The sequence below is a fragment of the Halichoerus grypus genome, chromosome 1, assembly GCF_964656455.1.
Source record: "Halichoerus grypus chromosome 1, mHalGry1.hap1.1, whole genome shotgun sequence".
Classification (NCBI taxonomy): domain Eukaryota; kingdom Metazoa; phylum Chordata; class Mammalia; order Carnivora; family Phocidae; genus Halichoerus; species Halichoerus grypus.
In genome coordinates this window covers 88,508,774-88,535,200 of record NC_135712.1, presented here as the reverse complement: position 1 = coordinate 88,535,200, position 26,427 = coordinate 88,508,774, and the positions used below count along the sequence as shown (strand labels likewise).

Here is a 26,427-nt window from a genome sequence, read left to right as displayed (position 1 = left end):
GGTTTCCTGATTTGTTAAAATTAGGAAAGGGATTGGAAATGAAAGAAAAAGATACGATTTAGTATAAGAGTCCAGATTCTGCAACTGGAATGCCCAGCCCCAAGTCTCAGAATAGCATGTAATACCTAAGTGGCTCTGGGAAAGTGACTTCACTGAGCAGTACTTCTGTTTTCTCATCTGAAAAATAAAATAAGGCTATTGTAAGAATTAAATGGATTAATTCTTGGAAAGAATTTAGAGTAATGCCTGACATATGGCAAGAGCTCATAAATGTTAGTTGCTATTGCAGTTATTATTATTGTTAACATTGTGCTGAAATTAGTGAAATATAATATACTTTTTAATTTGTCGATGAGCATATATGTAGTTCAATTCAAATTACTACCAGATGTGATATAAAAGAAAAGTTGGCATCTTAAAGTGTCTTTCTCCAGTGTGCTAAGAAATGCTAACTGGGTTTTTTTTCTCTAAGAACAATATGACTAGCAGAAGATACAACTGTATTACAAAGTCAAAATTATGACTTCATGTACTAAAAAAGAATTACCAAAAACTACCAGTAAACTAACTTTATTTCCAAATTAATCTGTATATATATACATATATACACACATATACGTATATATGTATATGTGTGTATATATATATATATATTCTTCTACAATTTAATAACAGATGGGTGATGACACTCACTGAAAAAGGAAAATTAACATTGAAAAAAATTTATGGGCGCCTGGGTGGCTCAGTCGGTTAAGCGTCTGCCTTTGGCTCGGATCATGATCCCAGGGTCCTGGGATCGAACCCCGCGTCCGGCTCCCTGCTCAGCAGGGAGTCTGCTTCTCCCTCTCCCACTGCCGCCTCTCCCCTCCCCCGCTCTTGTTCTCTCTCTCTCTCTCTGTCTCTCAAATAAATAAATAAAATTTACAAAAAAAAAAAAAAAAAAACACAACTTATAGCAGTTACTTTTGTAGTCTAGGCATAGAAAGGAAGCATTCTATTTTAGCAACAGATCTCCATCTCTTTGCCTGCGGTTTTCTTGTGCCATGGAGAGCTGCCAGTGTACAACAGTCCAGAAGAGGTGAAGATTTAATACCTCCATGAAGCAACCTTAGAAAGTTCCGAGGAACCTATTTTATTTTGGCTTTTGGGTTGTTCCCGGCAGGATTAAGTTCCAGTCACACACAGCGACTGCTGACTTGACAAAATGCCTTGTATTGGCTGTCTTCTCTGTCTTGCCTCTCCTCATACTGCTACCCTCTCCTCTCAATGAAACGCTTGCACTCAGATTTTGTCTCACGGTCCGTTTCTGAGGGAATCCAAAGTAAGGCTCATGGTAAACTCCTGGTTAGTGTGGTCGGAGTTGAGGTTGAGTACACAGAGAGGGGATGGGGCTCATAGCAGGAGCAGAGGCTGGAAAGGAGGATTAGTATCCAGAAGCTTGTATTACTAGCCAATTAGTTTCTTGCCAGCAGAGGTTGTCTTCTTAGTTCTTTAATGGCCTGGCATTCACGGATGGTTAGTGTGTATTTGTAAAAAAATAGACCTTCATCAGTTTAGGGGACAGATTGAGAGCCCATCTATTTAATAATCAAATTAAATTACTGTGGAGACGTACCCTGTTTATGCCTCCTTTTCTTTATTCCATAGCTCCTCAATCTCCCATCATGGCCCCCAGGGATGCAGAGAGTTTTTGCAGAATCTGTCAGTTGCAGCGGCTCTGCAGTGAAAGCACGGCCAGCCCCCAAACTAGGTGTCCCAGAATCTGTGCTCAGCCCTTGGTAGCTGTAGGGGGCGTGGTGATAACCGCAACAGAATTTTCTCAGATGCTGTCGAGAAAACAGCTTTCTCTCCTCCAGTGGTGTATCTATGGGCATCCCACTGCACAACCATGCTGGGTTCCCAAGTCTACCACCATTTGCTTAACGCAGGTGTTTAAGTTCACCCATACTTTCCCTGCACTAGGCCCATGGCCCAGACAGGATCGGTCACAGGGAATTCCTAATAAAGGCCTCAAGTTTTAGGAACCAAATACCCCATTTATTTTTCTTGGTTAAAAATCCTTCTCCTCCTTAACATGAATTTCCTTCCCAGTAGCTTTTGGAATTCTGCAATGATTTTTTTTGAAATCCTTTGCTACCAGGCAACTTCATTTAAGACGACCTCAGTTCATCAAACTATTTTAATGTCTTTGAAATCTTAAGAAGGAAAGGGTGGGATCTTGAACTGTTTCTTTCCTGGAAGCTTAGGAATTCCATAGCAATTTTCCTGTATCTGTCTCCCCCTCCTTTGGAGCTTCACAAATGTATGTGCAGACCAGTGGGCACAGGGCTCTGGCAGGGCCTCCTAAACGTCACACCCAAACCTCTCCACAGAAGCAGCCCTTGAGCCGCCCTTTGACAACCGCTGGAGCTCCCTTCCAAGGTGACTGGGTGTCTTCACTTTCACATGCCAACTCTTAACAGGGCTGTCTCCGTTAGCACCAAGGGAACAGTGGTGGCATTTAAGTTTTGTGCCCTGCTTTCTGTGATGTAAGTTTGGTCTGAAGTGATATGCTTTGATAGTTGTGGGCGACATATATAAGTCCTTGATTTTCTAAGACAGTTTTACTTTCAAGTAATTTTTTTTCTGTAAATAGACTTGTCAGATCATAGGTTTTTGAGTTTAATGTTGCCTACCATCAATTTTCCTAGCTAAATAAAGCAGTAGAAAGGAGGTGACATAGACAGGTGTTTTTGGGGGGTGCATAAGAGTATATTTTGAGTAAACAACTGCACAGCTCTGGCTGTAATGTGGAGAAGGGGTTAGAGGCAGATATTTAGATCAGTTAGGGAGTTTGTGGAATATTTCTAATGACGGGTAATGAGAATCTTAATACTGAATTTTAGCCATGTTAAGGGTACATAGATTTTGTGTGCTAATATTGTGTAGTGCCATTTACTTTCTCCTTTTGTCAAGAAAATAGGCTGGGTACGTCAGGAGTTCATCCTTGCTTTTTTTTTTTTCCTCTGCTGACATCACAATTTTGGAAAGCAATCCTGAGGACTGGAAGGCTGCTTCTTGCTCTGCTCACCTCCAGGGACATCGAGGCCCCTTGTCCATAGCTGGCTGCCCTGAGGTTTGTTATCCACAGGGCGTTTGTTGCTAAATTGGGGGTTTTCTACTATAAAGTAGCATAAATCAGAGTCAGGTCGCTTCAGGATGAACATAGCAGCCCAAAGGGCACCATACACCACAGAATCATGTTATGAAGACTTCCACTAGACCATAATTTATTAGCTAATGCCTCTGCTCTGAAAGTTAAGGGAATGGGGAAAGACTCCCTGTAGATCACTGAATCATGGCCATATGCCTTGGTTGAGTTTTAGGGTTTTCTGACCCTTTCACCCCATACCCCACATGCAAACTTACTTCCCACTAACCAAGAACTCCACTCCAGTTGCACTGGTTTCTTTATGTTTCTCTAAAAATCTGTGCTGCTTTCTGCCTCAAGGTTTTTGCTCATTTTATTTCCCTCATCTAGAATATCTTTCCCCCTTTACACTCTAGCTTCTTGAACCCAAAATATGTACATGTGGCAGAATCCCATGGTATGTTTAAAGTGGAAGAGAAAATGGTGCTTTCTAGGAAACAAAAGATTCACGTTTATGAAATTTTCTACTGTTAACTTCTTTTTCCAATTGTGTGAAAGTGATATGGACTTACCTCTCTCAGGGAGGTAAGTCATAAGGGGAGAAACTGTCTTATATTTCTCTTTTCTCCCAATTTCACAAGGATGATAAAAGCTCAGTAGATACTAGAGAGATGGTTCAAGATTCATCTACTATTTGTCCTATTGTGTCACACAATGCCATAGCATCCCAGTCTCTCTCAATTTCTTCCTCAACTAACCTATAAAGTAGGTGTTATAATTATCTCACAGCACTACCTTCTAGAATGGGGCTTGATTGCACTGTAAGTCTGACTGAGGACATAAAAGCGATCCCACAATGGTAGTTGAACTTACGGCTTAGGTACGAGGCATAAGCTATGGTTCCTTTAATTTGGAATTATAAAAATGGAGCAAATCACATGTTTACTGAGTGTCTCTGCCAATAACTAAAAAAAAAAAAAAAAAATTACATTATAAAACTATGGTAATGGTACTGCTTTAATAAATCTGTTTTTGTCCAAATCTATTTTTAATGAATTAAATAAATTCATTCAAAGCAATCATTACAGACACAGTCATCATACTTGCCAATGAGATATAATAACCGAAGGGGGGGGGGGAGTGTTTCTACTGTAGATATTCACAATTTTGTAAATAAATATCTTTTTTTCCCTCTAGAATGGTAAGAAAAAGATTTTTGGCAAAATCAAAGATTATAAAATACCTCTCTGCACGGTAATAAAGCAACATATTATTACAAAGTTTAACCAAAAATTACATGTGCATGTTTGTATGTATATTTTCTTGTATTAAGTTTCTAAACACACTCTTCTAAACTTTTAAGTACAACTAAAATTATTTTAGGTTGAAGAAAGAGAAATTTTTATATGGCAAAAGATAATTTCCCTTTATTACCCTTAAAATCTAGAAGAAGGCTGTATTAGTAATTATTATCTTTCAATAATATAATCTTGCCTAATACCAATGAAACCAACTCCAGAAATACCCATATTACCTAGTGAGAGAGGAAAGCCTTTGCAGTGTGGGTTCGTTAACTAATTTTTCAATATAATAATCCTTTTATTTTTTGGACACTTTTACTTCTTAAAATAATTTTGTTGTCGTTCTAATGCATTCTTCCTTTATCCTCTGCTCAGGGGTAGGATGGTCTGGGAAGAGTAAAGAAAGGACACAAGGTCTTGAGGCAGACTGTGTGCTTATAAGGTTATTATAATGGAATTTCGGATAGCTCAGGGGTGTGACCTCACCAAGATGGCAGGGCAGGAGATCTGGGCCTCCATCTTCCCACAAAGAACAATTGGACAGCTGCCCAAGAATGAAAATAGCTCTGGGGGATCTCAGGAGCCCACCTAAGAAGTTTCAGCAAAATAGCAGAGCAGAATAACCTGCAAGTAAGCCCACAAAAAGGGTAGGAAGAACAGCTTCATGTTGCCTGCATCATCCGTCCCCCAGGCCGGCACTGCTCAGTGCCAGGAGAGAACTTCTAGCCAGAAAGAGTTCTCCCTACAGGCACAAAGAGCGCACTATGAGTGATCAGATGCCCTAACCTTTTGGAATTACACAAAGGATCTGGTCCTGTACTACTATCGCGGGCCCGCACGTCCGCGTACCAGCAACTAGTCCCTGTGAAGACCTGCACGTGCACCCAGCTGGTTCCAGTTTCCGTAACCAGCGTTTACTGTGTGTGCACCTATCGCTAGCCTCTGGGGCCACACGAGTGCACGCTGGCAGCCAAACCCCCCACAGCCGCGTGTGTGCCCGAAGCCAGTCCTGCCCCCTGTCAGGGGCCCAGACGGCTGCCGGCACTTGCAAACAGCCGCTGTAGCCCACACCTGCTGCCGCTCCGGTTCCCAGGCCCTCCAAAGTGCCTGGGCCTGCAACTAGCTTCCGCAGCCACCTGGGTACAGGCTGACTGCCCATGGCCTGCAGCCGGTTATGCACCACAGTTGGCCCCAGCCCCTGCTGCTGGCCAGGGCTTTTGCCAATGTGTGTGTGCCTGCAGCTGGCCCCTGTCACCATGCAGGCACCTGCAGCCGGCTCCACAGCCACGTATGTGCACACCGCCAGCTCCGGCCACCACTGCCACAAGCCCTGTTTCCTTTCCTCTGAGAAGCCCAACAGCCATTCCAGCCAGTCAGGGCCCCACACAGCTCTTGCTGTCAAGGATCATGCAATTGTCGATGTCGCATACCTCAGCTGCCTAAGCCAATGAGATACTTTGCCACCTTAAATTGCCACATATTTGTGAATTTTAGTTTTCATCTTGCCATCGTGATCAGAAAAGATGCTGGTTATGATTTTGATCCTCTTAAATTAAGACTTTTTTGGGGGTCTGACACCTGATCTATCTTGGAGACTGTTTCATGTGCCCTTGAGAAGAATGTGTGTTCGGCTGCTGTTGGATGGAATGTTCTGTAAATGTCTGTGAGGTCCATCTGGTCAAACATCTAGTTTAAGTCCAATGTTTCCTTATGGATTTTCTGCTTGGATGATCTATCCATCCAAGCTGAAAGGGACATTAAAGCCCCCTACGGTTATTGTCTCACTCTTTTCTTGCTTCAGGTCTGTTAATACGTACTTTATATATTTAGGTGCTCTTATGTTGAGTGCCTAAATATTTACAAATTTTATATCCTCTTGTTGGTGTCTCCTTTACCATTGTATCGTGATCTTCTTTGTCTCCTATTCCTGTCTCTATCTTACGTAAGTTAAGCTGCCTCTGCTTTCTTTGGGTTTCTGTTTACATGGAACTTACTATTTTTCCCTCCATTCACTTTCAGTCTGGGTGTGTCGCTAAAGCTGCAGTGAGTGTCTTGTGGCCGGTACATAGCTGGGTCTTGTGTTTTTATGCATTCAGCCGCTCTACACCTTTTCCTTGGAAAATTTAGTCCATTGACATTTAAAGTAATTATTGACAGGCATAGACTTACTATTGCCATTTGTTAATTGTTTTCTGGCTGTTTTAGAATTCTTTTGTTTCTTTCTTCTCTTGCTCTCTTCCTTTGTGATTTAGTGATTTTCTGTAGTGGTATACTTCAATTGCTATCTTTATTTTTGTGTATCTATTATTTTCCTTTGTTGTTACCATGAGACTGATATAAAGCATCTTATATTTACAATAGTCTATTTTAAGCTGATAACAACTTAAATTCAAATGCACACTAAAACTTGATACTTTTACCTTCCCACTCCTCCAACATGTTATGTTTTTGATGCCACAATTTACATCATTACCTTGTATATCCATTAAAAACTTACATAGTTATTTTTAATATTTTTGATTTATGTGATTTATCCACCACCATTAAAAATTAGACTATTCTGGATTTAACTATATATCTGTCTTTATTGGTGAAATTTATCCTTCCATGTTTTCCCATTCCTGATTATCATCCTTTTGTTTCAGATTGAAGAGTTCCTTTTAACACTTCTTGTAAGACTGGTCTAGTGGGCATGAACTTCTTCAGCTTTTGCTTGTCTGAAAAACTCTGTATCTCTCCTTCAATTCTGAAGGACAAATTTGCTGGGCAGAGTAGTCTTGGTTGGCTTTTTTTTTTTTTTTTCTTTTTCTTTTAGCACTTTGGATATATTATCCCAGTCTCTCCTGGCCTGAAAAATTTCTCTAGAAAAATCTACTGATAGTCTTATGGAGGTTCTCTTATATGGAACAAGTTGTTTTTCATTTTGCTTCTTTTAAGATTCTCTCGTTGTTTGTAACTTTTGACAATTTAATTATAATGTGTTTTGGTGTGGTTCTTTTTGGATTCATCTTACTTGGATCTTACAAGTTAAGGAAGTTTTCAGCCATTATTTCTCTTTTTTAAAAAGATTTATTTATTTTAGAAAGAGAGAGAGTGCATGCCAAGTGTGAGTTGGGGGGAGGGGCAGAGGGAGAGAGAAAATCTCAAGCAGACTCCCCGTTGAATCTGGAGCCTAACTTGGGGTGATCCAGAGTTCAATCCCATGACCCTGAGATCATGACCTGAGCCAAAAATCAAGAGTTGGATGCTTAACTGACTGAGCCACTCAGGTGCTCTACCCATAATTTCTTTAAGCTTTCTAATACTTATGATTTCACTCATATGTGGTATCTAAGAAATAAAACAAATGAAAAAGCGAACAAAAAGCAGACTCATAAATACAGAGAACAAGCTGATGGTTGCCAGAGGGAAGGGGGTTTGGGGGAATGGACAAAATGGGTGCATTGGAGTGGGAGATATGGGCTTCCAGTTATGGAATGAATAAGTCATAGGAATAAAAAGCACAGCATAGGGAATATAGTCAAGATATTCTATTAGCATTGTATCGTGTCAGATGGTAGCTACACTTGTGGTGAGCATAGCATAAGGTATAGAGTTGTTCAATAACTATGTTGTGCACCCGAAACTAATGTAACATTGTGTGTCAACTATACTCAAATTAAAAAAAAAAAAAAAAATGGTTTTAAAGCTTTCTGTCCCTTTCTCTTTCTTTTTTTTTTAAGATTTTATTTATGTATTTGACAGAGAGAGACACAGCGAGAGAGGGAACACAAGCAGGGGGAGTGGGAGAGGGAGAAGCAGGCTTCCCGTGGAGCAGGGAGCCTGATACGGAACTCGATCCCAGGACCCTGGGATCATGACCTGAGCCGAAGGCAGATGCTTAACGACTGAGCCACCCAGGCGCCCCAGTCCCTTTCTCTTTCTTTTCTCCTTCTGGGACCTCTAGAATGTGAATCTTGAACTGTTTGTTGGTATCCCATATGTCTCTTAAGCTGCCTTCACTCTATTTTATTTTTTTTCTATTTGTTCTTCTGATTGGATGAATTCATATCTTTGAGTTTGCTGATCCTTTCTTCTGCTTGATCTGGTCTGCTATTGAAATCATCTACTGAATTTTCCAGTTAGTTATTGTATTCTTCAGTTCTATGATTTGTTCGGTACTTTTTAAATATTTTCTTTATCTTTATTGAAATTCTCATTTTGCTTATGCATTGTTCTTCTTATATTGGTAAGCAAATTCATTACTTTCAACTCTTTATCAGGTAAATCACTTATCTCCATTTCCTTAAGATCTGTCTCTGGAGTTTTATCTTATTCTTTTGTTTGGAACATGTATCTCTATTCTTCACTTTTCCTCACCGTCTGTGTTGGTTTCTGTGCACTAGATAAAAAACTGCCATTCCTATTCTTGATGGAATTGGCTTGTGTAGGAGACTAACTGTACTATTCAGCCTGGCTCTAGCTCTTGGTTTTCTCTTAAACCTTTGTGATTTGGCTTACAGTAGTTGAGGGTGTGCCAAGACCTGTTAGTGTCCCAAAGGGGAGAATCTCAGTCAGCAACTATATGCGGGCTGATTGTAAGCAAGATCCTCAGGCAGAAGCTTTTGAAGTATGCAAATAAACCTCTTTCAGGGAAAGACTAGGAGACAGGCATTTCTATTGGCTGCCCTTTTTTTTTTTTTTTTTTTTTTAAGATTTTATTTATTTATTTGAGAGAGAAAGTGAGAGCACAAGCCAGGCAGCAGCAGAGGGAGAGGGAGAAGCAGGTTCCCCTCTGAGCAGGGAGACAGAGGTGGGGCTCAATCCCAGGACTCTGGGATTATGACCTGAGCTGAAGGCAGACGCTTAACTGACTGAGCCCCCCAGACACCCTTCTATTGGCTTCCTAAGTGCTGAGCCCTAGAGGGATAGCCAGTTAAGAAGTATTTCTTTGTTTGCTACAGTCCTGTGAAACTTGTGAATGCAAGCTCCACTGGTCTCCATAGCCAGGATATCAAGGGGTGTGTCCCCTGGGTGGAGCTGCAAAAGCTGGGGTGCGAGATATGTATATAAACTCCTTCCAGGAGGATATTGGTGGTTTGGAGCAGACTATAGGGAGAATGCTAAGTTCATGCCTATTGGCTTCCCAGTTTTCCAGGGAAGACCACAATCTGTTCCTGGATGCGTGTTGTATTAGGCACCTAACCCTCAGGCAGCAGTTATAAAGCATGCAAATAGTCCTCTTTCAAGGAAAGACTGGGAGATTGGCATTTCTCTCTGCTCATTTTGCACTGAGCCCTGAGGGGATAGCAGATTAAGAAGTGTTTCGTTGTTGTTGTTGGTGGTGGTGGTGGTGGTGTTTACTATAGTCCTCTGGGAATTCAAACTCAAGAGCTCAGGCCCCACTGGCCACCAGAGCCAAGCAATCAAGGGGTGCATCTTCTGGGTGGCAGCTACAAAACCTGGGCACCAGACAGGTGCACAAGCTCTTTTTCAGGAGACACTGGTGACCTGGAGCAGGGCAGAGAGAGAAAGTGAGGGTGGTAAAGATGGAACCTGCCAGCCGCCTCAGTCTCCAGAAAGAATTGCAGTTGGCCCCTAGATGTGTGTTAAGTTACAAGCCTGACTCTCAGGCTGTAGCTTTTAAGATATGTAAATTGACATCTTTCAGGGGAAGACTGGGATATAGGCATTTTTTGCTTGCTACCACTTCACTGAGCCCAGGGGAATGACAAGTCCTCACAAGCCCCATAAGAGCTGTTTCTTTGTTTGCCATAGTGTTGTAGGTCTTGTGGACACAAGTCTCATTGGCTTTGGGGGCTAAGTGTTTTGGGAGCCTGCCCCTCAGGTGGAAGTCTTAAAAGGTAGAGCACTCCATGTTGGACCCAAACCCTTTACTCCTCAGGGAGAAAATGGGAGTTGTGAGTTTTCTCCCAATTGTATGTTGCTATGATGTGGTAGTGTTTATGGTCAGAGTGTGTTTCAGTCTTTCTTACACATTTCAAAGTGGGGCTTTTCTTATTTGCCCGTTGTGTAGGAATCATTCAGTTAGATTTTTTTTTTTCCCAGATGGATTTGTTTTGTGTGTGGCTATAGATTTGGTGTGTCCATGGGAGGAGGTAAGGTCCTATATTACCATCTTGGACTGAAACCCAGTAAGGCTTATACTTATACCTATGTTTTTAACATAAAATTAATTCCCCCACTACCTGCCTCTAGGTTTGTCAAGGTAAGATATTTAAGTGTAAAGCACTTTGAAAAGAGTGGGGCTTTATATAAATATAAGGGAAGGTTGCTTTGGCTTGCCTGAATAAGAGTGAATCCAGAGTGGATGAGAAGAGTATGAGTATGGCTCATCTTCTCCTACTTCATGGCAAGACCTATGCAAATCTCCCTCTTGCTTAGGAAGCTGCAAATAAAACCAGTTTAGTCTAAGCATTCTATCATGGGCCAGGTGCCTTAGAAGTCCCAGTATTCGTTCTCAGGTTCTTTTTGAAAGAAATAGCAAGGTGGCTGGCTTATATTCCAGTTGTTTGAGCTGCCAAATGACTCTTAAAACAAAACAACTTTCTCCAGCAGCACACAGTGAAGTTGCCTTTCTCCTCCCTCCCCATTCTTTCATTTTAATCTCTTATAATGTGTGGTTTCCAGATTCCAAAACTGTAAACAAAACATGTCTGTTCTGTAGTTTCCATTATCCAGTGCGAATTGAAAAAATAAACCATAATGCTTCTTAATCTTCTTTAAAAATTCCTTTTTACAAATAATTTATTTCCAGATATCAGCGTTTCTTACATGATTTGGATATAGTGAGGTGGGATAGAGACAGAATTTATATCAACCTATTGCAGATAAGGTTTTTCCCCTGAAAAACAGCATCATCAGAGTAGGCAGCTTCCCAGGATTTTTGTGATCACTATTCTGGGGATAATACTCTGCAAATAAACCGTAGGCATTGGGGAAAAAGTGGTTGCTACATCTGGGAGAAAAATATCTCAAAGAAATAAAGGAACACCAAAAGCGTTTCTTCTTCCTCTTTCTTTCTAAGAGATGTATTTTTTTCAAGCATTTAGAAGAAGATCAAATTGAACTGTATTTTTATCATGACTTAAATTGTGCAAACACCTGGGAATTATAACTTGTAAATAGTAAATGGAATTTGACTCTTGTTGAATATGTAAATTTGAATATTTAACATATTTTCCTTGTAAGTTGTATCTTTTACGTGTTCTATAATGTCTCAAGCTAATTTCCCCTGTGTAGTTTCACAAGAACATATTTTCATTTACTAACAACATTTCATAGTACATTAATAACATCAACACACCCACATTTCCCTTGTGCCAGCTTCAGGGTTATTAGAGATGTAGGGACATTTGTTAAGCCTAGGTAAATATTAAATATCAGTTGAGAGAGAGGGAGAGTAACAGTGGCATTTGCCACCAGCCCTAAGTTCCTTTGAGATGTATATGAATGCATATGATTTGCTCAGTCTATAAAGCAGATGCTGGTTCAGCTGTAGTGCGTATGTTTGTTTTCAAACACAATTTTGGAGCATGGTGGGGGGGTGATATGCATGCATGAAAATTCCAGGTATGAGTTTTGGGGATGGCATTAAAGTTTTTTTTAACATTAATTTAAATGACCTCAAAGACATATAAATGATACTAGTTTTGATAGATTTTGGGAAAGTAATTAGAAATAGAGTAAAGCATTAAGGAAAATAGTAACTAAGATTTTAGTGGAATTTTTCAGACTAAATTATATATATATTTTTTCTAGTTCCTAGTGAAAACAACAGTTCATTTTATTTTTCTTAAGTTTTTATTTAAATTCCAGTTAGTTATGGGGCACCTGGGTGGTTCAGCCGGTTAAGCATCTGCCTTCAGCTCAGATCATGATCTCAGGGTCCTGGGATCGAGCCCCACATCAGGCTCTCTGCTCAGCGGGGAGTCTGCTTCTCCCTCTCACAGTCCCTCTGTGCTCTCTCTCTGTCAAATAAATAAATTAAATCTTAAAAAAAAATAAAAATTAAAAATTAAAAAAAAATAAATTCCAGTTAGTTAACATATAGTGTAATATTAGTTTCAGGTGTACAATTTAGTGATTCAGTACTTACATGTAATACCCAGTGCTCATCATAACAGGTGCACTCCTTAATCCCCATCACCTATTTCACCCATCCCCCTGCCCACCTCCTGTCTGGTAACCATCTGTTCAGACTAAGTTATATTTTAAATGAAATAAATTGATCATTAATTTTGTCTGGAGTTTTACTTAGTCCCCTAACCAGATATTGATTTTCAATTATTTCTCTCTGCTGTTTGTTTTATTGTGTGATATTCTGAACTGCTTTATAAAGAATTGTTTTAAAGTTTAAATATTACAACTTCTTCAACTAGGGTGCTATTTCTTAATATTTTAGCTTAAAAAAATAAGAAAATGTTATATTCCTTTACCCTATTTTGAGACACGAAAAATACACTGAATGTTTTTTCTTTCTTTTTAGAAAAATAAAATTAAGGGTACCTAGATGGCTTAGTCGGTTAAGCATTTGCCTTCGGCTCCAGTCATGATCCTGGGGTCCTGGGATCCACGCCCAGCATGTAGGGCTCCCTGCTCAGCAGGGAGTCTGCTTCTCCCTCTCCCTGTACCCCTCCCCTTGCTCTCTCTCTCTCAAATAAATAAATAATTTTTTTTTTTTTAAAGTAGAAAGAGGGGTGTCTGGGTGGCTCAGTTGGATAAGCATCTGCCTTTGGCTCAGGTTATAATCCCAGGGTCCTGGGATAGGAGCCTGCTTCTCCTTCTCCCTCTCTGTTCTCTCTCTCTTTCTCTGTCAAATAGATGAATAAATAGATAAATAAATAGATAAATAAAATCTTGGGAAAAAAAGTAAAAAGAAATTCAAAAGGCAAAGATATCTTATAAAAGTATATTTTACCCTCTATGTTTTTGCTACTGTGGTGAATTCTTAATCTCAGGAAACAAACTGAGAGTTGCTGGAGTGGTGGGGGGTAGGAGGGATGGGGTGGCTGGGTGATAGACATTGGGGAGGGTATGTGCTATGGTGAGTGCTGTGAAGTGTGTAAGACTGTTGAATCACAGACCTGTACCGCTGAAACAAATAATACATTATATGTTAAAAAAAAATAAAGAAAATAAAGAAGATAGTAGGAAGGGAAAACTGAAGGGGGGAAATCGGAGGGGGAGACGAACCATGAGACACGATGGACTCTGAGAAACAAACTGAGGGTTCTAGAGGGGAGGGGGGTGGGGGATGGGTTAGCCTGGTGATGGGTATTAAAGAGGGCACGTACTGAATGGAGCACTGGGTGTTATACACAAACAATGAATCATGGAACACTACATCAAAAACTAATGATGTAATATATGGTGATTAACAACATAATAAAATAAAATTAAAAAAAAGAATGTATGAAATAATGAAAAAACAAACAAATCGGAAACCCTTAATACTGAATGCTAGCATCTTTTGTGTTTTTTTTTCTTTCAGCTCTCCGGAGAAGTGATTTTGCAAATTGCCAATGAACCAGTTCTGCCCTTCAATGCTCTCGATGTAGCTTTAGAAGTTCAAAACAGTCTTAAAGGTAAAGGTAATTTTTCTTTGAATTATAGTAATTTCAGCAAATGAAAGATTGTTCAACTAATTTTTAACGAGCAATGGATAAAATCATATGCTATCTCATTAGCTATGGCAATACAATGACTCCCTTCCTGGAGAGGATTATCATGAGAGGGGCTTAGAAGAAATTTGACTGCCACGTCAACAGGAACAAAGTGTATTTATGTGTGAGCACAAAACAAAATATCAGATTATAAAGGATGTTTCTCCTACTTCCCTTTATCCGAGAGATTTATAATTTCAAACTTCTGTTATCATTTATAGGTTCCACATGGAAAAATATAGTTCAGGTATTTTTCCAAAAAAATAAATAAGGAAGTAGGTAAGTAAGTTTGTAGCTAACATTCAGTCAGTTCAAACAAGACTGACCCAGAAGTTTCTCCTTTGGGATTGATTTCTGAGGTATGGGCCCCATGCCATATCACTGAAGTGTTGGCTGATCCTAGATTAAGGGTGACAAGAAGAGAATTATTTCCATAGTTTCTATTTCAATCCCTTCATGTTTAAATACATCTCTTTCTGTAGAATTCTAATACCACCCTAATAGTTACCTTCATTTCCCTTTTATCTACATACAAAGCTTTCAACTAAACTTATAATTTGTCTTCATTAACCAAATACAAAGGGCAGTATTGTAATTAAAGAATGTACTCTCCTCCTCTTTGAGTCACACATCTTATTGTCAGATTTTTAATATGTGATTTGTAGACATTACTTCTCAATACAAAAGTCAATATTTTAACTATAGTACAGTAATCCTTAGAAAATCGTTATTCTTTTTTTTGGGGGGGGGTGAATTATTCCTAGCCAAATATTTCCAGTATCTGAAAGTTTAATATTTTTTTTTTCAATCTTGACTATCAGCATTGCTTCTTAACCTGGAGAATACTATATCACCATTTTCCCCCCTCGATGATTCTTATTATATTGGCTGTAAAACCATAATCCTGAAAGCAGTTGAGCTGTCTAGGGTTATTTGTTCCCATATGAGGTGGCCTCAGATAGCTCCGTTTTTGGTATATTGAAGTTGGTCTCTATACAGCTTTTCACTTTTGTCAAGCTTCCATCTTAGACTTGCTCGATGCAGGGTTTCCACAAACCTTCAATTTGTAAAAAATGTAGTTTCTGTGAAACTCAGTAAAGCAAAGTGCAATGAAATGAGGTATGCCTGTATTTTTGGGCAGCATTAGAGCTCAGAAGAAATATATATATATATTTTAACGAGATAATTCAACACAATTATTCAGCCTTCAGCTGGGGATTCAGATACAGCACAGAATTGGATTTAATCAGGCTAGAGCTCTAATGGGAGAGGGACAATAAACTAGATAAAATAAAACTGAGAGTATGTGTGAAGGAGCACCCATGGGGGTGGACCAAAGTATCTAAACTGGGCATGGAATAAAGTGAGAAAATGAAGGCGATGAAGGGAAACAGGAAGGAAGGAAGATTGACAGATGCTACTCCTTGGTGCGATCAAAGAATTCGGAGTGAGTGAGCTAAAAAGACTCCTCTGCTCGTCGCCAGCAAATGGGATTGTTAAAAATGTGATCGTACAAAGAGTGGAGACATAGGTAATGACAGTGTTCAGGCAAGGACATGACCATGGAAATGGGATAGGAGGAAAAGAGGCTAAGGGAAAGAGAGTCTAGAATATGTGGATATGGAAATTGCCAGAACTAAGACAGGAGTAATTCTTGTAGGAAGGAGTGACAGAACCAGGAGCTAAAAATCTTCAAAGAATGAGCAGTAACGCAGAGGCCCCTCCTAGTGTTAGCTTAGGGCGAGTGCTACAAAGCGCGTGAGAGAAGGAACCGCGGGCGGACAGGGGTTGCTTTGGAAGCAGTATCCTTAGGGGAGAGTCAGGTTTTAGTTAAAGGAAGAAGGTACAGAAAATATGCTGAAAATAGGCCAGGTTAATAATTCTTTCTTTAATAGTTATATCTAAAGGTGTGTCAGTACAAGGGGGGAAAAAACTACAGTCATTCTACACAGATTTCCACTATGGGCTGATGCTACTAAGGCTAGATGCACCGCTCCCTAAAAATCACGTTTCTCAGTTGGATGAGCGAGGAGCATTTTGGCTTCTTGCTGTTATATTGGACTGCTTCTGCTCTAGGTGAAGAACTTTTTCTTTGGTTGTTGGTTTTGTCTGAGCTTTGTTTCTTTTGATGTGAATCTCCTTGGGTCTCCCTCTACTTTCACTCAGAAAGATGTGAACTGACTTAAGATGTACCCATACTAGAGGCACAAAACAAAGCAAAACAAAATGTAATAAAAACATAGACATATAAGCAAAAAATTTTCTTTTTACTATGACCCGAGTATAAATATTTGTTCAAAGTAATATGATTTGTCACCTTTAAGCTATACATTTTCGTGTTTTAGTTATCATGATTCGAAGTTATTTGCTCTGTATCAAAGTGAAGATCATTCAAATGTCTGCTAAATTGTAGGCAATTTGATGGACCTGTTCTATTTTGCCTACTCTGGTAATAACCTTATTACTAAAATAAAATAATATGCTAATGTGTGAATAATGGACACCACTTATAACAACTAAATAAATACTTCAGTTTCAATTTTAGCTACTATGTGAGATTATTTCCTTAGCTAAACAGAGTTCCTATACCACGTTAAATGAACCATCTAATTTTACTGCTTAATACAAGCTTTAATTGTTGATATATTTTCTTATTTCGTTATGACAGCTAGTGGTGATTAGTCTTAAGTTCTCATTCACAGCTTTAAAAAAAAAGTGACCTTCAAGGCTGGACTATAAAATACTGTTTCTCCCTACTGCAAAGAGTTTACGTATGAAGGTCTCTGAAACCCAATTGCATTTTCAACGGTGTAATTTTTACCCCTTGACAACGGGCCATCTTGTTTATTTATTGCTCTAGTTTACAGTAGCAGCAGACCGTTCTCTACCGTTCTCACAACCACCAGAAAGAAGGATAATTTACCAGTGAATAATTTGTTTGAGTTGATTTATTGGATAGTCTTAAAAGCTCATTTTGACTGAGTGACCTTGGCTCTTAATATTTGGTCAATGCCAAACACATAATAGTTAGAGAATGAATATTTATATGTGGTACATGGAGATATAGTGTAAATAGTGACTGATAAGATAACTGATATGCTTCAGGGGTCCTTGTGGCAAATAAAAGTAAGTCCAAAAAATGCACACACAAGCACTGGTCCTAGTGTTCGGGTGGCAGAGGCAGGTGCCAAGAATAAACCAAGTACCACCACACCCTTGAACCCGGAAGCGGACTAAGGAGTGAGCATTTAATAACCTTTCTAAATTTACTCTTTCTCACTTTATCCACTTTTTAGTGTTTAAAACAGCACTTCAAAATAGCTAATGGACTATGTGTGTCTGATGCTTTCTGTTTAATATCTGCTATTTTTCTTTGTTGGAATTCTGTTATTTACCGTTATTGTAAAACCTACAAATGACCAAATAGAGTAAAAGTCACTTTCATTTGATCTGGCTATGTACACATTTATTTAGTGCAAGCCAGACTCAGCAGGAAACAGTTTCGAACTGTGTGGCTTGTTGCCACCTCCTGATTGTCTCACTAAATGTAAAATGGTTGTTGGCAGAATTTCCTCCTGTTGTTTGAAAAACCGACAATGGTGACTTTATCTGACTTTTTTTTTCTTTTCTTATTAGCTCTGATAATTCATTAGCATCAATCACTTCATTGCAGAAGGAAAGACAGTATTTCAAGGTGATGATGTGACCAAGCCAAGCACACTGTGTTCCTCTAGATCTGTAGTTTTGTATTTTCAATATGTGTCACTTCAGTTCTTTTCCACAACCACAAGTGATTAAGACCCATCTGATGTCTTTTTTTTCTTCCTGAGTAATTTATTATGAATGTCCCAAATGGAAAAATTAAATATGTGCTTTATAAATTGCATGATTTTAGTCCTCAGCCCATCTATCTCCAATTTTGATTTTAATTACCACCAATTCCAACTTTGGACTGCCCTAGAGATAGTAAAGGGTGGGTCCACTAGGTACCTGGCTCTGTGCCCTCCGTAAAAAATCCAAATCCATCCATCTAAAGTCCAAACAATTCCAAGAAAAGATTTTGTTCCCATGGAAATTCCGAATCATGTTAGATTTCTAGTGGTTTGACCCAACCTGGCATTTCTGGAACTTACCATTTTGTGTGAACAGGACTTAAAAACATTCTGTCAGAAGTAGCTTACCTTGCTTGCTCAAATTGAGAGAAATTCAATAAGGGATTGGCCATCCATTGGATACAAATTCCTAAAAATGTGTTAGTATCAATCCCCAGTGTATTTTTGTATGGACTCTGACTACATAACTATATTAAAGATTGTATTTCATTAATTGATATTTCACATCTAGTTCAAACAAGGAGTTGAGACAGCTGGGTCTGCAAGAAAATCTGGTTGTCTCTATAGTATCAGAGTTTGTCTCCTGAAACTAGTTTTTCTTTCCTCCCACTTCTTTTTGAACCCATATTTTTATTGAATAATGTCCCTTAATTATTATCCAAAGCATGTCGTCCCTTTTGTATTCCTTAGAATTATACTTTCTTTTCTTTTATGTCCTGTGTCACAATTTGTTGCTGTTCCTACAGCTTCCCTTTGTCATCATTTCCTTCACTATTCTGAGTACTTCATTCAAATTTGTTTAAAGTTTTCTTTTCAGTACCTATGTTTTATATGTGTCACTAGATTGATTGAAATATGGTAATGACTTCTTACCATTTTCCTACTTTCCCATCATAGTAATGGTCTATTATATTGTGAATTTTTTTCCTTAAGTGCATTTTTAGGATAAAACCCTCTGCCCATGACAGGAAAGTACTGCAATCCATTTTTCTGTGAATATTGCCTCTCTGGCAACAATTTTTAAGTTTTCTTAAAGATAATTTTAATCTTGGCTCATAATAGAGCATAAAGTATCCTTGCCCTCATACTGATTAATTTTATTCAATCTTTTTTTTTTTTTTATTTTATTTTCTTGGCTTGACCAAAACATAATTAAACTCACACATGTTATTAAATATACAACTCCAACTTTCTGCCTCAGGAGGAGACTGGTAAAAAAATAAACCACATATGAATGTAATTCACTCAAGGAAGTTTTGCTCATTCTTCCAAAGCAGCCAATAACCAGATCAGTTTTTGCACCAGGCAGACAGACATTGTTGGGAGAATGCATTCCATGCAATATGTTCAAAATCTTGCTGGATTTTCATCCGTGTTGGCTATCTGGATCATTGGGCAATATTTAGAACATAAGAAAATTTTCAGAATGCCTTGCCTATTTTTTAAAAAGTGGCCAACCTGATTCTTCTAAGCATGTCACTTTGGCATCTTTGCAAGAAGGATTTCTACTATATTCAGTTTAGACATAGTTATCCACTGTCTTCTGTCATATTGTACTTTTAAATAGTATCCTTTTATCAAAAGGATAAAAGGATAAAATCAGTGTTAGACTATTTATCAGCAGTGCACTAGCTCGCACACTTCTTTCTCTACCTGCGTTTTTGTTTGTTTAACTTCTTTAAATAACCAGCTGAGATGATTCATTGTGATCATACTAAAGAAGCCAGCATGAAGAATAGAAAATGTAGGATAATATAGGACTGTTGTTTCCCCTGGATGAAATCATACTGGCAATTTCTTTTTTTCTCTTTAGCGATGCCACAAGATATTTTTTAAATGACATTAAGTAACATACATTTTTCCCCCAAAATAATCTTCTGTTCTGCTCTTAACCACTGTGTTATGTGAAACATAAATCATACTTTCCCTTGTCACTATAAATCAATGAAGTCTAAGCTATGATTGTGCAATTGTTAGCACCTTGAAAACTGTGATAAGCTCATCCATAGAAGAATAGGTTCTGTGAAATACTATTAAAATAAAAGGCTATATTTGTTTGATGTGGTTTTAGAGTATGACCAGTACATTTCATTCTTAATTTAAGATGAAATTGAGTGAGTCTTTAAAAATATAGCCACAAAATAGAATGAAAAGACAGAAAAGTGGAAATAAACTGAAATTTTAAACTTTTTGGAGTATAAAACTCTGAAGAAAGACCACAATAGTAAGTAGTAAAATCATTCTTTAAAATCAGACAGTTATGTATTTGTCTAGGAAGTTGTAGAACAGACTTAAACACATGAGTTTATGCCAAGATGAAACTCATCAAGATATGAAGTGCCTCGGGAGAAGAGGTAGTTTGGGCAGGTCTCAGGTCCTGGCAGGTAGAACGGAACATACAGATTCAGTGGGGGCAGACAGCACTGTGGTTACTAGTCTTACCCAGATGTCTTAGAGCCCTGATGGATAGGACATGTTTGAAGCGCCTTTGAGTTTCTGATCTACTATTGGAAGTTGTTTTAGGATCCTATATCAATGGTCCTCAAGAGGAACAAGTTTTCTGAGGACACCGTGGCACTTTTGGGGTCACTCCACAAAGCCCCAGGTAATGTGCAAAGTGTCTTATATCCATTGTGACATTTAACCTTACTCTAACCACATGAGCTGAACTGGATATTGTTAAGAGCAATTTAGAGATTAAGAAACTGTGAGTGAGGTGGGGGAGGGTGTGTTTATATCTTACTCAGGTGTACATATTTAAGCAGGAGGTTTAGGGCTTGAATACAGATAACTCTGTCAGATTCCAAAGCCCTTGCCCTTTCCACTACACCACACTGCCTCCCAAATGACTTGAAGGGGAGAATGCTGCAATGTGATGATTGGCTAGAAGGCAGGAGTAGGGACAGGTTTCCTTCATTATGTTTTAGAGCCTCTCCTGAACTGGCCTCCATAAATCTCAACACTATCTCACTATCCACTGGCTCATAATTCCTCCTTCCTTCTCTCTTTCTCCCTCCCTCCTTCTCTCCTTTTCAGTTAATATTACTACTACTTATAATATCCAGCTCTGTTCTTTGTATAACAAGATGGAAAAATGGAAGGGTTGAAGTTAGAGGTAGATTCATCCTCTAGAAAGCTGAGGACTGAGGGAATAGGAAGGATTAATGAGTAGCAATTAATATTGTTGTTTACAGATGGAACATCCTCAACTGCTTTAATGTAGAAAGAGTCCCAGGACTTCCAAGAGGTCCATTTTAGATGACCCTCATTTCTGGGCAATTCCATGATCTGTCTCTCAAGTTTCACTTCTCTGGATTTACTTAGGATATTTTTATACACAATAAACTCTTCAGTCATTCTAATGAGCATTTGTTTTATTTGATCCTTATTTATTCTCCATTTGTGTATTATTTCTAGCTAGATTAGGAATTTATTAAGGTTAGACATTTAATCTTATGTCTTTGCCTCTCTCCTAGTACTTATAGAACACCACACAAAATAGGACTCAGAAAGTTACTTACTGAGAATACGTTTGTATTTTACTTTGAGACAAAGGAAAAAATGCATTGTTTCTGTTTGAAATTTAGAAGTCCATTTCAATTGTCTCTTGAATAATAAGATAATTTTACTAGGCAGTCTCAATTCTTTTGTATTATACTAAGGTTGATTTTCAATATTTATCACATATCAATATGTTCTGATATGCTATAAAAACTTATTAATGATTGGCTTTTCACCAGAAGCGAAGATGTAAAAGGATCATTTTTGAAGGCTGGTGGTTTAATTCCTTAACTTTTATATTATCCCTTTCCTTGTTCTTCAGAAGTTTGAGATTCAGTCGATGGAAAGAAAAAATGGCTCCAGATTCATAGTCACCACAAAATAAAATTGGGAATCTTTATTACAGTGTATACAGGGAAGAGTGTAGTACAGTTATGGAGAAGTAGGGGCACAGATTTGAGGAAGTGAAAAGTAGCATCTCTGAGAAAAAATCATTAGTTATGGTATTTTTTGCATGTCTTTGAAAAATGAGTTGGTAGTAATTTATATTGCGTATACTTTGTGTACTCTGATAATAGTAACTTCCATTTACATAGTGATTTATATGCTTAGAGAGTGAAATGACCATTTTCTGTGTTTTCCCCAAGGAAGCTGAAGGACAGTAATATTAAGTAATCTATTCAAAACTACATTGGTAGTAATTAAGTAGATGGAGCTCTTACATGTTTTTTGATACCAAGACCTTGGTCTTTAGACTCTATGTGCATATAACTTCAAGATAATTGTATTAACTCTCACAGAGAGAAATCTCTAACTCTCAGTTCATTTTCTTTGGTCAAATGGACTTACTGCTTATTAAACCTGAACTGCTAAGAGGCTCAATTAGTCCTCTGTTCTCTGACATTCACTGTGACTTAAATGAAGTTTTATATATTCTTAGTTTTATGGATTATTGGCAGGACATATTTTAATTCAATTTAGTTGAATTTAACTTCTCATTACCCTAAAATAGCTTCTTTTCTTATCTTTTCCTTTGCAACTAGTATTGATTTTGATCAAAATTAATTGGTTCTCATTATATGCGAAACATTTCCCTAAGTGACTTTGTAGGCATTATTTAGTATAATATCTCAAAACATTATCTTATAATTCAAAATTCACTCAACAAAATTTTTAATAAATGACAACCATATCTCAGATATTGTGCTAACATCTAGAGATACAAAGAGATAAAATATATTTGCTGACCTTGTGGGGTTCTTTTCAGTCAAGGAAAGGACATAGACAAGGCAGATAAGGATAAAAATATTACAGATGCTATGATGCTATGATCAAAATAGATAATTCAGTGATATGCCAGGCATAGTGTTAGTCTGAGGAAATGGCAGTGAACAAAACAGACAATGATCTCTTCCTTCACAGAGGTGACATTCTAACAGGGATTCTAAGATCATGGGGAAAAAATCATTTAAGGTCACAACTTACATAGAGTCAATGATGTTACTTTATGGGTCTTATTTAAATGGACAAACAAGCTCTGATTGGCATTAAAATGGTTATTAAGGAATCTTTGGAACATCAGTTATGTATACAAATGATTGAGTGAACATTGAAAGTAAAGCTACTTTTCAATTTGTAACCTTATACCCTGGAAGTAATATATAGGGTATTGTGTAGATGGCAGGTGTTCACTATCAGGGTCCTTTCTGGAACAAGACAGTTCTTAAAGATGTCAGTTCTCTACATCCTCACCACCATGAAATATAAATTCATTTAAAGCTAAATAAGGTAGAATGGTACAATTTGTCTCGCTTGATTTGGTGGTAATGTCTTCAATTCTGTAGTGTATGTTAGATCAGAACAGATTTTTCTTTCTTAAATGGAAGACTCTCAAGGATGTCGAACTTGTTCTTTCTGTTGTACAGTCTTTCTATTCCAGTACAATTTAAATGTGCCTTTTTTTTGGTCTTATTCTTTCCTTGTACAAAGGTATTTCCTGTAAGTTCCCCATATATTAACTTCAGTGAACCATCATAATTTAAAATAAGCCATAACTTCATAAAATGGCATTATCATTATAATTGTTATTTAGGTTGCTAAATTTTCTCAATGAGCAAAAATTTCTCCTCTTGCAACCTCAAGTTTTGTTGTGATATCAAACAAGATAATTAATGAACGTAGAATGTACTTTGAAAACATCAAAATGCCAAAACCTGTGAACTCCTACAATTGATTTTATTCATATTGTTAATTCAATGATCAGAAAGCATGTAAGTGGCTATCTTTATAGCTCTCTTGAAAACCACTTACCTCTACATAGTTTTCTTTTGTTGTTGGATTTTTTTCTAAAAATACTTTATTGAATCTCCTTTGTTTACTTAGTAAACAATTATTGAGTGTCAGAATTGTGCTGGCCTCCAAAGACATTGACATGTGAAATAGTCCCCATTAGATGAAGGGGAAAGACAATAAAGATCACTATGTTAGAGGTTGGTAATGCTATGAAGACGTATTTTATACATCAGCTATAATTCTAACCCAGATTTTCTTTCCTTAGCACATCACTTCTCTACAGTGCTTCTTAAACTTTAAAATGTGTGTAATAATCTGGGTAGCATGGAGATTCCTGGGCTCTACCCCTAGAGAGATTCAGCAGGCCGGGGAATCTGCATTTTCACAAAGACGAGGTGTTTGGGGATCTGGTAACCCTTGAACCTCACTTGGAAAGAGTCCCTTTGTGATCTTTCCCTTTTGCCTGACACTTCACCAAGCAAAGGTCCCCTTTGGCTTCCTCATCTCTCCATCTGCTTATATCAATGCCATGCTTTCAGGACAGCCAGTTTAGATCTATCAGGCCCATGGTCATTTCATCACCTTGACTTGACATAATTCTCTGTATTGAGTTTCTGACCTTGCTGGAGTCATTTGTACCTAGTGTCCTGAGAACGACACCACTAACTGTTGCCTCACCCAGAGACTGACTCAAATGATGGGGAATATCGGGAAGATGATGAGGGAATGCCCCTCTCATGGTATAACAAAAGAATGCTTTTTAAACAAGGTGTTAAGTCACATCAGCTAGTAACTGCCTACCTGTAGGGGAATACTTTTGTAACACTTTATAAAGTATTCATTTAGCCCTCATAAAAAAATCTATGAAGCAGATGCTATTATTTTATTCATTTTATAGATTAGGATTCTGAGGCTCCATAACTTGTCCAACATCACACAACCAATAAGTGGTATAGCAGGGATTTGAACTCAGGTGGTCTGGCTCCAGGGTCTGGTGGCCATAATCACTATACTAATGCTGCCTTACTCTTAGTCAAAGGAATGTCCTGTGTTTGCTACCACCATTCATATCAAAATGACTTCCAGTAAGTTACACAAACAGATAGGAACAAAGCATAACAAACAAAAATTATCCCAAAAGCAAAACCAAGCAATGCAAACATTACATAGGATAGTTTTCAGTGTATTTTCAAATCAAAGATGTATTTCAGCTTCAAATTACAGGAAATTGTTAGTAAAGCAAAAGAGCCCATCACAACAGAGTAATGTATCTCATCCTCTCAGAAGGTAATTTCTTTTACAATCTTTTTTCCCATAGAAGTACAGGATACGCCATGAAGAGCATGAATTTTTGAGTCAGAAAGATCAGGCTTCTGATTTTGGCCTGTCATTTGTTTGCTTGATGACCTAGGACAATTTGCTTACCTTAATTAATTCTCAGATGCTGTGAAATAGACATGACAATACAAGCTTTGGTGAATATTAAACAAGATATATATGTAAAGCGCTCAATACAGTGCCTGGAACATAGCAGTCTCTCAATCAGTACTTATTTCCTAGTATTATTAGTAGTAGTAGCAATAAATTTAATACTCTTAGCAGAATATAATGTTCAGACAGAATATTTTTGGTGGAATTAATACATTATAAAAGTTTAACTGATGTTCCTTTTTGACATCATGATTGCAGAATGCTTATTTTGCTCCTTTAAGGATGTCTCTTCTGAGATGGACTCATTTATCTTCACCAGGTGATCAACCCAACACTCAACTGCTAGCCCTGGCCTCACGCTTGCGGGAGAGTGCTGAACTCTTCCAGTCAGATGAGATGCGTCCTGCGAATGATCCGAAGGAGAGAATTCCCCTCCGTGTCCGAATGCTGAATGACATTCTCCAAGACATGGAGAAAAACTTCCTGGTACAGCAAGTGCCACCGGGTTTTTATAGGTAGGATATGTGTCTTAACCTTTATTTGTTTATGCCCCTCAATTAAATTTTTATGTTTAACTTTCAGAATTTGTACCTTCTGTGAACATGACACTGTTTTTTTAAATTTATTTATTTTTTTAATTAATTTTTTTATTATGTTATGTTAATCACCATACATTACATCATTAGTTTTTGATGTAGTGTTCCATGATTCATTGTTTGCGTATAACACCCAATGCTCCATTCAGTACGTGCCCTCTTTAATACCCATCACCAGGCTAACCCATCCCCCACCCCCCTCCCCTCTAGAACCCTCAGTTTGTTTTTCAGAGTCCATAGTCTCTCATGGTTTGTCTCCCCCTCCAATGTCCCCCCCTTCATTCTTCCCCTCCTGCTATCTTCTTCTTCTTTTTTTTTTTTAACATATAATGTATTATTTGTTTCAGCGGTACAGGTCTGTGATTCAACAGTCTTACACAATTCACAGCGCTCACCATAGCACATACCCTCCCCAATATCTATCACCCAGCCACCCCATCCCTCCCACCCCCCACCACTCCAGCAACCCTCAGTTTGTTTCCTGAGATTAAGAATTCCTCATATCAGTGAGGTCATATGATACATGTCTTTCTCTGATTGACTTATTTCGCTCAGAATAATACCCTCCAGTTCCACCCACATTGTTGCAAATGGCAAGGTTTCATTCCTTTTGATGGCTGCATAATATTCCATTGTATATATATACCACATCTTCTTTATCCATTCGTCTGTCGATGG

The 26,427-nt window shown here is 38.1% G+C and overlaps 1 protein-coding gene across 2 annotated transcripts in view; it reads left to right on the top strand.

Annotated features, from left to right (window-relative positions):
• NAALADL2 (N-acetylated alpha-linked acidic dipeptidase like 2) overlaps positions 1 to 26,427 on the top strand; it is a 1,303,067-nt gene that overhangs the window by 1,230,013 nt on the left and 46,627 nt on the right. For both annotated transcript variants that reach the window (XM_078069051.1, XM_078069053.1), the window contains 2 exons: positions 13,925 to 14,018; positions 25,473 to 25,668. In XM_078069051.1, coding sequence (XP_077925177.1) covers positions 13,925 to 14,018; positions 25,473 to 25,668 — 290 coding nt within the window. The remainder of the gene's footprint in view (positions 1 to 13,924; positions 14,019 to 25,472; positions 25,669 to 26,427) is intronic.